Below are 13,558 nucleotides of genomic sequence, written 5' to 3'. Positions count from 1 at the left end.
TTATAGAACCTGAGATATGAGCATTTTTATGCATCAAATTACTGAATTTCACAAAAAAAATCAACTTTGCCTACTAATTCTGCTCACAAATCGCATTACAACGCATAAACAAACTTCTACACGATGTGGGACACCAACTCTTATAACTGGACGCGTTATGATTGACTTTTCCTATATTTTGACCACAAATTTCCATCAAAATTGTTTACTCGAAAATTGTGCTATATAGTTTTGTTTTAATGAGTAAATTTATATTATACATATGTAACACATAACCACACTGCATGGAAGATTCTTCATTACAAACATTAATGGAAGTTTCGCAAGTGAGGCGTAATATTTTCGTAATTAATAAAATAAAATTCAAGCCTTGGAAGAAAGTGCTCACCTGAAATGCAGTTAATTTTCACATATTACTCATGAAGTGTGATTAAAATTCCAGAGATGCTGGAGAGTACTTCACAGACATGCACTAATGAGGGAATTTCAGGAGGATTCCAAGGAATTCCTGCAGAATGTCAAAGAGGGTAAAATATTCTGTAAAAGGGAACCGTGGAATGATAAATTGAAAAAGAGCGAGCATACGAAGGGTTTTCTTGAATTTCATCTCGTTATATTGTCTATGATGTCATTATGATTTGATTCAATTTTAATAATATTATATAGGTACATGTAATATGTAGAGATATGCATACATAGTAGAAACTCATTAACGGCCTATTAATAGAAAATCAATAGAACGCTAAAAATGCGGGAAAATTTTAGTTTGAAATTACATTGAAGCTCCCAGCATTAAAGAGCATAGAAGAATGTTTAAAAGAATGCCAAGAATTCGCTTTAATTTTTTTTTAAATTTAATTTTTGTGTAATAACTACAAACATTTCTAACTATATTATGTATGTAAATATTTTATCTTTCGGTAGGATATAAACCAATTAAGGTAAATGTTCTTTTTAACAAAACAACTTTTAATTTCTTAATTCCCACAAATTAAATACCTCCCCCTAATTGCCAGCTAATTGCGCAAAAGTTGTAAGAATAAATCAATTCTAAATATAGAACGTAATGATGAAAAAAAAATAACCTAAACATTTTGCAACGACGTTCCACAATATTTTCCGTGTGATTTGCAATTAACTCACGTGGCTGGTTAAACGATTAGGTTCTTTCTGGGCAATTAGAAGCCATAAGTGTTCAATTGAAGGAGGGAGTAAATTGAGTGGAGGATTTGAGGTGGTTTTTGCTGTCCTTTTGTATAAGCTGTGTATAGGTATACTACGTACACGTATATATAGTGACGATGTTGGGGAAATCCCACGCAGAATGTCCAGCAAAGCCGTGTGGAAGAGTATGTGACGTGATTGATTTTGCGTTGATCGCATTCAAATTGACCTACCCTAAGCTTCGATTGATTAATATAGTTGACACCATGGTGAGACACTGTGTTAGGCCCTGGAGTGGATGTCTTTTATTGATTAATAGCCCCTTCACTTGCTCATCCCTCAGCTGATGCCTGGGCGTTCAGAGCCCATATACATACTTGGGGGGAGGACACACCATCTGAGACGAAGCGAATTGGTGAGTAATTTGAAATGTATGGTTGTTCTTTGGCAACATGAATGGCTGTGATAAGGGTTATGTTATCTTTCTCTGGCCAGAAAATTTACTCCACCTTTCTCTTCCTTACACAGTCCCCCACCTCTACGTATATACACACTGAATGTGTCAATTTGCAAATGCCGAATGGGGTTTGGGTGTACACAACAACCCACCCACACCATCCATATACCTTTTGCCATTGTGACACAGTACATTGTGACATATTACCCCACAAGTAATTATGAATTTGAGTTGAGATTCGCCTTAAGTCCCCTCCAATATTACCAACATTTATTAAGGGGCTTATACTTGTCTTTTTGCCATCAGATTATGGTTCAACTCCCAAGGATATTGCCACTATGATTAACCGAGCCAGCATATTAATTATCTACATTGGGACAAATGGGGGCGTGTGGCAAGTTGACATTAGTGCGCCACGATATAGTGGTGGCTCCCTTATAGTATATCTTTGGCACAATTCCCAGGGATTTTCACCATATATAATTTTCAAACTCGACGTGCGTGTTAACTATCTTCCGATATTCTCAATTTTACTCCCTCTCATTTACTATGTACAATCACCGGAGCGCCGTGGTTTGTCTCAAATTACGCTATTAGAGGAGGTGTAGATATGCTGACGGTCCAGGAGGAAATTCAAGACAGACTGCCCAAATATAAAGAGAGAATCTCCAATCACACAAACCCACTTGCAAAGAAACTCCTAAAGGAACGTTATAAAAGACGCCTTAAAAGATCTCGCGTAGTCAATCTAGATGTTATTTAGATGTCTTATAGTTTTTTGTCTTAATATCTTTTGTTACACTTGTTATGTGATGAAATGAAAACTCCAATATAGGGTGCTACCACTGGGTAGTATCTCTCCGAAGACATTTTTCATATACGACAAAATATTTCACTTATTGTTATAAATATTGTAAAACAGATTGTGAAATTAAAAGGAGTTACACAAAAAAAAAAAAAAAAATTTACTATGTACACAGAAACCACAAAGCATTTAGTCTCACTCCATAATCACATATATGCCACCGTGTGTATACTTATCGCTGAGCGAAGGGTTATACCCCCTTATCCGTCATAAGTGATCCTTTCTTAGTCCTTAAAGTTTCACGATCCAATGATTTGAGCAAAAACTATAATTTTTTATGTCATGATTACTGTTCAAACCAAGCTCAACCCATTCAATATATGATAAAGACTATGATTAACTGTTGATGACATAAAGTCAGAAAACTACGATTAAGTATAGTGTGTGTGTACCTAACGTAGTACGGATGAGAGACTTCTTCCCTGATCCATAATACTATATCAACAGAGACTTTTCAATTGAATGAAAATTCAGTTAACGCCAGAAGGGTTGAACTCCTTGCAAAACTCCTACACTTTTCCCAAGCACTTGTTGTTTAGTGTCTGCGGGGAATAACTTTAATTTACAAAGAAGCTTTGACCTTTTAATAGCAGAGACAGGCTATTTCCCATATAGGGATTTTGCCCACTCGTCGTACCAATTGAGGGCGATTCTTGAAATGCCGAAAATCGTATTTTCCAAAAGGTGACTTATGTCAAAGATGCGGGAGGAGATGGGAATCAAATGTTCAAGAATTGTGTAGGAATTTTCTGGGAAATGATAAAAAGACCCTTTTCACATAATTTGTATTTTTCAAATTGTTCTCAGAATTGAGGATTGAAGAGGTTTTCAATGGTGTTACAATTAAATGTACACGAATGGTCTGTTGAACTCAACCATGCACAATACAAGGGCGAAGTACCTAATTGAAGGAAACGCAGAAAACAATTTTAACCCACCCAGTCTTGTAGGGAATCAAAAAATGATAAAGAATCGCCAAAAATATTCACCATTTTCCACTGGGGTCACAACGAAAAAAGCCAATAAAGTTTTGTAAAAATTCAAAAAAATTGGCCGCCATTCGCCATTTTGTCTCTTTCAATGCATGAAGCATATGTTTCAATGCTTCGTCATGAGCTTGTTGATGACAGTTTGACGTTTCATTTTTTTTTGGGAGAAAATAAAAAAAAATTGCGTATTTTTTAATTTAATTATCGTGGTAAATGTGTTTTACGTGTTGATTGAGTGATTTTTATATCTGAATACCTGAAGGATGAATTCCCGCACAGCCTGTGACCGTCTCAGCGAGCACATCATTATTGGTCGTGGAAAAGGTCTTGGGAAAGGTGGTGCCAAGAAACATCGTAAGGTTTTGCGTGACATCATCCAGGGAATCACAAAACCAGCAATCCATCATCTTGTCCGTCGTGGTGGTGTGAAACGCAAAGGATTCCAGCGCAGAGGATCTCTCAATTCGTGAAAAAGTCATCTTCAAGACGATCCACGACCATTGTTTTTGGATTGCTTTGTTTTGTAACGAGAGATGTGCTCGCTGAGACGGTCACAAGCTGTGCGGGAATTCATCCTTCAGGTATTCAGATATAAAAATCACTCTCGATCAACACGTAAAACACATTTACCACGATAATTAAACTAAAAAATACGCAATTTTTTTTATTTTTTCCCAAAAAAAAATGAATGAAATGTCAAACTCTCATAGACAAGCTCATGACGAAGCATTGAAACATATGATTCATGCATTGAAATGAACAAAATGGCGAATGGCGGCCAATTTTTTTGAATTTTTACAAAACTTTATTGGCTTTTTTCGTTGTGACCCCAGTGGAAAATGGTGAATATTTTTGGCGATTCTTTATCCTTTTTTGATTCCCTACAAGACTGGGTGGGTTAAAATTGTTTTCTGCGTTTCCTTCAATTAGGTACTTCGCCCTTGTATTGTGCATAACATCCTTTGAGAATCTTCATTTTAAGGGATGGTCACGTTATTTTGGAAACTCGGGCGAACAAAATCGATCAAAAACTGTTTTTTTCGGTGTTAAATCTTAATTCCGAGTATCAGCAATCGTGGCGCTAGTTGTCAAAAATGTGAACAAAGTGATGTGCCACGTGGTACGGTGACGTCACTGAGTACACAGCAAAATGTTATTTTAGCTCGATAGAGTTTCCAAAATAACGTGACCATCCCTTATTTTATTGAATGCCCCAATTAGTAACGACTTGACTGAATTTTCAGATCAAACCTTCATACATTTTTTCAAAATAGTTTTTCTTCTAAAAAAAAGGTCGTTAAGAAGAATTAAATTTTTTTTTAAAAATACCATCTAAAGTTCTAATTTTAACTGAAATTTCTGAATAATAAAGTATAGGCTCCCTCTCTTAATGTACTACTCCATAACGATATTCAAAAGCTCTCCCAAAAATATGCATGATATGTATTAATAAACCAAATCTTTGTGATGAATGGTAATGTCCCTAATAAGTAGTCGTTGACATCATCAACATAAAACAAATGACTGTGAGATTTGCAAACTCTCGGTAAAGCCTTTTGCAGAAATTCTGCAAGATTATGTGTGTATGTTGGAAAATTTACAACTTCCTCCGCGACAGATGGTAAATTTACCGAAAAACCCCGCATGGTTTGGGGTGATGAAGAATTTTGATAAATTCCATAATAATTCCACATTTTTCGGCTCTCATGGGAAGTCTCCCGAGAACACTTGCGACAAACTTGTGCATGGGAGGCGCGCGCTTGGGGCAACAATGAACCCAGCCGTTGCCAAAATGCACTTCACCCACCTCCTATGTATGTATACATTGTATATAATGGGTATGTTGTCTACGTTGATGTAAAATTGGATTACGTCGGATGGTGCTAAAAATCTAATAAAGTCCCAACCATCGGCGGTAACTTTTTTTGTGAGTGCAAAACCACGCTGTGTTATCGCTTCAGATTTGATGCTCACATGTCTGTGAAAGTTCATTAGAGAGATATATAGCACTCTGTTGTACATTTTTTTCTGATTAGAATTCAACGTGTCACAGTGGTGTCAGTCTATTTTAATGATTGGTACATTGTGAGCAGGGTGACAAAGCAAAATCAATTATAATAACAAAACTAGCTCTATAAAGTTCAGTCAAAACTAAGAGAATTAAGCTTTTTTATTCAGCTTATTTTGATGAGACACTCGTTTCTATCTAACGTAGGTATTTAAAAAAAATTCCCGGCAAGCACCATCATCAAACAACGAAAAATTTAGCCTAAGGATTTTCAGTATACAGCTATATATGATTTTCTCAAATTACATTTTATTCCAAAGTGGAACTGACGTTGTTTGCCTTTAATGCAATTTAATTGTTGGAAAAACTTACATAGAACATGAAGCACGACTTGACTGCTGGCAGGCTGGCCAACACCATTCCTCGCCTGCAAAAAAAGTGCATTCATTATTTCATTGCTCCCAGCATAGGTTAGTTTCATTTTGCCATGACTTTTATAGTCAGCCCCCTTTTACACCCTATACTATTATTTAATCTATATACGTATATCTCTGTGCATCCGCATGGTACATTAATCTCCATAAGAGATGAATTTTTCATATTACCAGGAAAGCTCACCTGACAAATATAAATGCCACTTTTGTGTCTGTCCATGTTCTCGATGGATAAGATTGGTGAGTAAAGTCGCTCTTCACCTGAAAAATTAGGTATTAGACGATAAGTTTAACTTCTAGAATGGAAAATAAATAGATTAGAGATTTATTTATTATGAATATTGCTGATTAATTTTTTCTCAACAATTTGGGAAAGCTGCAAGAGGAAAGGAACACCAACTAATTCTAAAGCTTTCTATTTAAATAAGAATTTGTGTAAATTTTCCTTTTAATTAATAAAAGTTTTTCTAGATATTTAATAAAAAAAATACAAAATTTTCGGTAAATAAAATAAAATAAGTAAGTAAGTAGTAAGTTTTTAGATAATTTAAAATTTTTTATCTAATATCTAGAATCAACTGAAGCTTTCTCTCATTTCAATTCATGCATAGCCAATATATTTTTCAGTGCACAAATGGAGAAAGCACCGAAAGCACATTTTTCTTGCTCACCATTTGGCAGAATGTTATTCCTCCGGGTCCAGGTAATGTTTGGCGTGGGATTTCCTGATGCTGAACACTCAATTCGCACAGAGGCACCTTTTTTCACCTGCAAATGTGCCCCTGAACTGATGTGATTGATCTTTGGCGGAACTGCAAATTAACGAGAATATTTTTGCCACTCTTACAAATTGATTTCTTACATGTTGTGCAACTTTTTCGCTTCGCACACACACCCCCACCTTGTTGCCAACTTCTGCCGCGCAATGAAAGCTGCCTGGGAAAATCATGTAGCTGCAGAATATTTTGTCGTATATGTACTTCTTTTGCAACAGGGTGTACGACTTATGGACTTTTTGACAAGTCTCACTTCTACTGCTGTACCCCCGCCATGTAAGTTAATTGCTCCAACAAACTCTTCTTGTTGGACATTGGGTGGACAGAGCAACAACGACAGGGAGAAAAAAGCGTGGGAAGTGAAGTTTCTCCAATTTGTGCACAGAAGAGAACATTTTCTGAGATTGGCAATAAATGTTCGATTTCGCATTTACTAGACTTCTCTTGTTACTCACTCCAAATACCAAAAAGTTCTGCACCAACTTTTAATTCCACTTATTTCAGCTGTTTCTATTCTCCATGCTATGTAAGGAGTGGCGGGGACAAAATTCTCTCGTTCACAATAAATTCACAGGACTGTAAATAGGCGAACGTTTGGGGAGTTGAAAGGAGCATGGAGAAGTGCCGACATGGGTTTTGTGTTCTCTGTGAAAAGCAAAGGGCTACCCCAGCTTATAAGTCACAGAATCCTTGTTTGATTTGAGAATTTTGCACAAGACAAACTCCATGTTATGAGACTGGCAAACAAACCGTAAGTCACATGGAGCTTTTGACGATTTTCTTGTTTGTAGGCAAATTATTTCACCAGATTTTGCTCTTCATGCTCGAATAAATAATGAGCTATTTGCCTCTTGGACACTCAAAGCCACTCATTTAGGAGAAAAACAAACTAACACACACCAGACACGATGCTGGACTTCTGTACCGCAGTTATAAGGAAGTTCAAAGAAAACTAATAAATAGCTGACAAGGAAAACTTCGAGTTTGGCATTCGATACTTATTATATATGTCGTTATTGTACATGTATGTATAGGTATTCGGAATATTCGTCGCGTCTTTGGACATGTAGTAGCATATTTTTTCTCTTCATACTTTAACTACCTATATGATAAAAAAGCTTAGTCTGAATTCGATTTTTATTTAAAAGCAAAAAAACCTTTCATATAAAATTCAAAAACTCCTGAAATATTCATGATTTGCGGATATTTTTGACATAATAATATTTCTTCAGTGCCCTAGATATTAAAGTATAAGAAGTGTCCATGTTACTACAAAGGCGCTTGCGATGCGGAGAAAATGTAGGAAACTGGAGTGGTTTGAATGGAGGCGAGAGAGCTTTCGATGGCACGAAGCAGGAAATCATGTGTTGGAATTCATAAAATCCTCAATTGAAAGTTGCGCGAGTGTGTGGTTGGAATTTTGCTACCCACCCCACTCACTCTTTGATAGGAGAGTACCACTGAATTGGTACTCGATTTCTCTCGAGTGTACTTTGAACTTTAAAGCTGCTTTTGTGGTGAATTTACATCGAAAGCATGACTGCCAAATCAGAGATCCATTTACCCCCATACTCGCAGTGCCATCAGTCTCATCTTTATTTTGGCAGGAACTTTAATTTTCAACTCCATTTTCCCATATCGAACTGTGACTAACAGTACATACATATATGTACAACATATGTATATAGTACAAAATTGCTGATAGCTCAAATGCAGCTAATTTTAGTCTTCATTGATCATTTAAAGAAATCCAATCGCTAAAAATTGAGAACGATGTCCAAGGATGAAATGGATTGGGATTTTTTTTTGGGAAGATTGGGCGATTGTGTGTGGGAATTTTGCATCATCCAATTCGCCCCATATTATGGTGAGAGGAGGGTGCTTGAGAAAAGCTTTTGTGGGGAAAATGTTAGACACAAAAGCACTTCCCACGCTTACGAGATTCCACCCACACCACCTCCAATGCAAGTATATATTGGAGAAAAGTGCCTGAGAAAAGACGATTATCATGACAATTGGAACTGTGGGAGAATGGAATAGCAATTCGCAATGGGCGGATTTCGGCAGAAGATGGCACGAAGAATTTTTGGGGCATGGTATATGGTGTTAAGCTCAACTTGAAATTTGCATTGTATTTCAAAATTTTACCTAGAATCTCCACGGTGTGTGTAATTTCCCTTGGATCTAGGGTTGCTATTTGACATATGTAATCACCGCCGTCTTGTGGCACTGCGTCTCTAATTTGCAAGGAAAATCCATTAACTAATCGCACCCGTGGGTCTGGAGTCACTTTTACGGTGCCAGCAGACAGAATGGCAATCCCTCGCTTCCAGGCCACAATGTAGTTTTCTGTATATATATTTTGGGGAGAATAATGAGAAAATGTTATTCAGTCCTAGGAAATTGCATGTACACACCATTTTCTAAGGCACATCAAAAAGATCCCTTCACCCAGCTTCCCTTCCATCATTCCTTCGCATTCATTCGCCCACCCATAAAAGGGGCACAAAAAGGGCTTATAAGCTCGCCCCAACACCCACTCGCATCACACCTCAAATGCGAAAGCTTCTGTGCAATTTCCTCTCACCCAGGCGGAGGAAATTTATACAGCAGTGCTCTTTTGCATTTGAGGTATTTGTGTAGCTTTAGTATTCTAATTTCAATTTTCTCAATGCGAAGTTGCATAGAATTTGGAAGCAGAGTTGGGCGAAATAAAAGTATATTATTTTATCTCAAAAGATACATAACCACATGGTTTTTAGAATAAGTTCACCGCAAAGAGGAAACATTTATTTTATTAAATTATGTTCTTTATATTCGGATAATATTCTTGAATTCTTAATTTGAATGGAAGATAGACAAGATTCAATCAATTTAATTTATTATAAAATTTTCAATGAAAACTTTTAATTCAATATTATAAAAAGTTTTAGAAGATGAAATAAAAAAAGAATTATTAAAAATAATAAAAGAAAAATTAGTCATAAAATAATCAAAACTGTCCAAAAATCTACTGAAATTCTAAAATTAAATTCCAACTCACCTGTATTCGCTACTTCACATGGTAGCTGGATAGTTTCACCGGCGACAAATTTGAAAGTTTCCGATCTGCTGATGAACATGGGTTCACTTTTGGACAACGATTGAGCATGAGCATCTGTAGAGAGAGAAAGAAAGCAGAAATGTTGCTATGAGTGGTGAATGTACATAATCAAATTGTCCCCCCTTCACTGAAACTTGCTCATGGTTTTTCCGGGAGTTTAAAAGGGGCAACAGTGTCAAGTGGGTGGAAGTAACTCCGAAAATAGTAAACTAATTTATCGGTTAAGTTTATTTAATTTCAGCAAATGACTCTTTTGCCGGCACAAAGTGCTTCTGACACTTCTCCTGACAGGATTACGACTTTCTCGCCTGATCAAATCGCATGGACCGATTGGCAACAGCCACACAACTTGCTGGCAATCAACTCTGACATCTGCTCAAATGAGTACCACACTGTCGTCGTTTTCTGGGCTTTTCTTCTTTCTCGCAGCTTTTCTTCCTTTTTTTTTTTTTTCTTCTTATTCCCCTCCCAATACATACATACATATGCTCCCTAAGAATTCCTTTTCACACCACCTTTCATTCTACCCACTTGAAGGGGAAGTTGACTTGCAATGAGATGGCTAAAGAGGAAATCGTTAAATTATACTTGAAGGAGTAAGCACTTTCTTTTTATTTTCCTTCACCATTTCATTTTGCCGCTTCTTTGAGTGAAAATTCTTGATTTCTTTCTACCCTTCGTACACACTCTACCATTTTTTTTTGTTCTCTGCAACACATCTTATATGTATTTATTCTTTTTTTTCTCTTTGTTCTTTTCCCTTTACACAGAGCTGTGAGAGCAGCACCCAACCCTCGGGACACTTTCAAGTGGTGTATGAACAAAAATAAACCCCTAAAAAGGAAAATGTGAGTGATGCTAAGATGGAGCATATAAGTGAAATATTGGTGAAAAGTCGATGGGTGAGAAAAATTCTCGGTTTGCGGGGGTGTCTGTGTGTTTGAGAGAAAATTCCAGAGGGCAAAAGGAAAAAGGGGCTAATATCCAAGAAAAATATTTGACATTCTATTCGTGCATTACTCACATACAAACCCCCCATCATCCCCTATGGTTGTATTTTAAATTTAACTCTTACAAACACCGAGGAAATTTTAGGAAGAAACTTTTACAGCAAAATTCAATATTTTTCTATTATTTCAAACCATCTTGAGATATATTGAATGATAATATACAAAGAAAACTTTGCAAAAACCATTAGTTTTGCACAATTTTCCCTTTCAATTAGTTTTCACTGAACAATAAGAATGAACGATTCAAGAATAAATAAATTTATTGATTTATATTTCATTTGTTAGGGGAGACCGGGGTAAAAATAGTCATTTTGGAATTTTCAAATGCCAATTTCTCCCAAAATATAAATCGGAAAAATCGGAAAAAATTAGGGTGCAAAGCCTTACCAACCTATAATTTTTGACAGTAATTTGGAGGTTATCCGATCAGTACTTTAGGAGTTAAAAATGAAAATAGATTTTTGGCCCATTTCCCAAACTTTTGCGTATTGAGAAAAACGAGTTTTCCGAAGTTTTCCATCAGCAATTTTCCAATCTGATAATTTTTCTCACTAGCAGCTGGGTTACTACAGAAAACGTTGCCAAGGTGTATTTTTCACTAACTTTTAATGATTTTTCTCTACAATTTTTTGAATCAAAACATACCCCTTGGGGTAGATCGGGTCAACCCATGTAAATCATATGGGAGATCGAAATTTTTGGCATATTTTCTATTCATTTGTTGCAAAATGGCGTGTTTGAGAAAATCGCAAAATTCTCTGTTTTAGTGCGTATAAAAGTGAAATTCCTTGTCGTGAATCAAAAGGTGAGAAGTTTAGCTATCAACTACTATCAATCTCTCAGGTGGAAAATCATTGGAAATGTCGGAAAATTCGACCGACTTTATTTAGCCAACTGGTGACTATATTTACCCGCCGCGTTTAAAAAAAGTCAGAAGCGGAAGGGTTTAGGAAAAGCTCGAAAACTCATATTTCCCGGGGAGATAGAGAAAAGTGGTCTGAGACAAAGTTGTAGGCCAGGAAATTTCCTATAAGAATGACCTATCGAGGAAATTTTCTTGCCCTTGGGGAATCCTGCAGATAAGGATTTATGCAAATTGACTATTTTTACCCCGGTCTCCCCTACTCTTTATTCATGTTTATTGAAATGAGTTCGTTTAATAAACAAAAATTATATAAATTAACGAGAATCTTAATCACGTAAAGGAGAGAAAATAACTTGAAGATTGAGAGGATTTTTTTCTACTCTCACCATTTCCTCTTGAAAATTATCCTTCAACAGATTTAATTAATTAAAGAAGGTTCTTCCATTGTTAAGCTTTGTGCATTTCTCCAATTAAAGCTTTGAATAAGTTTTTCCAACACAACGAGGTAAAAAAGAATTTCTCTTGGAATTTCTTCAATGAATTTGTCAATTTAAGCTTGCGTGGATAAATAAATAAATCACTAACAGCAGTGATTTCTTTATTTAATAAATTAATTCATTTAATTAAAAAGTTTTTCTAGTCGGGTTGGAGAAATCTTAAAGAATTATTTAAATGCTTCAGTCTCGAGGAAATTGAATACGATTTTTTTCTGATTTTTTAATTGAAGAAATTTTACTTCAAGTTTAATCTGCAAAAGGATTGGAAAATGTATTGAAAACCTATTTTCCCATTCAGATACCAAAAAATAGTTTGAGGAAAAGTTGAAGGGGGGAAAATTTCCCATAAAATAATTTGTCATTTATAAATTAAATTTTCATAGAAAACTAGAAAATTCTTCTCCCAGAAAAATTGACTTTTCATCCCACTTTCCCTAAAAATAAAATCAATGCTGCCGTATTTAAATGCTTAAATAAGAATCAACAACTAAAAATAAAAACTATGCAAATAATATGATTTTGAGTGCGTCTATACAAAATAATGTGAGTTAGTTATTTCATCTCATGCTTCTCCAAGGAACTTTCACGTTATTCCTCTTATCAACTATGCTGTATTCGCTAAAAGGCATTGAAGAGGAAGGAAAAATAATGGAATATGAGGTTTATAAAAGGAAAGCGAAGCTCTATTGGAATTTATGAAATTGAATAATGCGGAGACAGAGGAGCAAAAACGTTGAAATTCGTAAATGCTTCCGGGAAATTTAATTTTCCTGTTGCGTCTCTATGGATTTTTGATATATGTATGATATATGTATGTACATTCCCTTTGAATGCCGCCAACAAATCGAAATCAATCGAGCGAATTATTTAGTTTAAATTGGATGATTTGATGGTGTGCCGAGATTAAAGGGATCAAAAGTTTCAATTCTCTCCTCGTTCCCCGCTCTACATCCTACAACGCAACTTCCCTCCTAAAGATCATCCATTTGAATTAAAAGGAATTGAAGACAATGGTTCCTTTGTCTGGGACGGATGTCGATTTCCCTATATAGATAATAAATTGATTTTAATTCTGTCCTTGGGTACACCGTCCCCATTTTCTCTGGTGCTGCTCCAAATATAACAATATGAACCTGTCCCAGTAAAACATCTAGGTCCACAGTGGATCCACAATGCGGAACTACAAACGCACCACCGTGGATCCAGATCCTGGAGAAATTTTTTTTTGGGTTTTCTTGCATTTTACATATTTTTTGAATTAAAAATATATTTAAAAATGCTAAATAAGCATTTAGTAAATTAGTAAAAGTCTTAGAAATTTATAAAAATCAATTTATTTTTATTATTCATTTACATTACTTTTATACATAAAAATACATGTACCTAATAT

General features: G+C 35.7%; 1 protein-coding gene across 2 annotated transcripts in view; it reads right to left on the bottom strand.

The window, feature by feature from the left end:
- LOC129787425 (limbic system-associated membrane protein-like) overlaps window positions 1-13,558 on the bottom strand; it is a 148,320-nt gene that overhangs the window by 33,875 nt on the left and 100,887 nt on the right. For both annotated transcript variants that reach the window (XM_055822995.1, XM_055822997.1), the window contains exons 3-7: window positions 9,737-9,850; window positions 8,842-9,042; window positions 6,589-6,729; window positions 6,102-6,178; window positions 5,856-5,910 (exon numbers count right to left, since the gene is read on the bottom strand). In XM_055822995.1, coding sequence (XP_055678970.1) covers window positions 5,856-5,910; window positions 6,102-6,178; window positions 6,589-6,729; window positions 8,842-9,042; window positions 9,737-9,850 — 588 coding nt within the window. The remainder of the gene's footprint in view (window positions 1-5,855; window positions 5,911-6,101; window positions 6,179-6,588; window positions 6,730-8,841; window positions 9,043-9,736; window positions 9,851-13,558) is intronic.

Source organism: Lutzomyia longipalpis, chromosome 1, assembly GCF_024334085.1.
Source record: "Lutzomyia longipalpis isolate SR_M1_2022 chromosome 1, ASM2433408v1".
Lineage (NCBI taxonomy): Eukaryota > Metazoa > Arthropoda > Insecta > Diptera > Psychodidae > Lutzomyia > Lutzomyia longipalpis.
The sequence above is the reverse complement of the archived record's forward strand: the minus strand, read 5'-3'. Positions and strand labels throughout refer to the sequence as shown.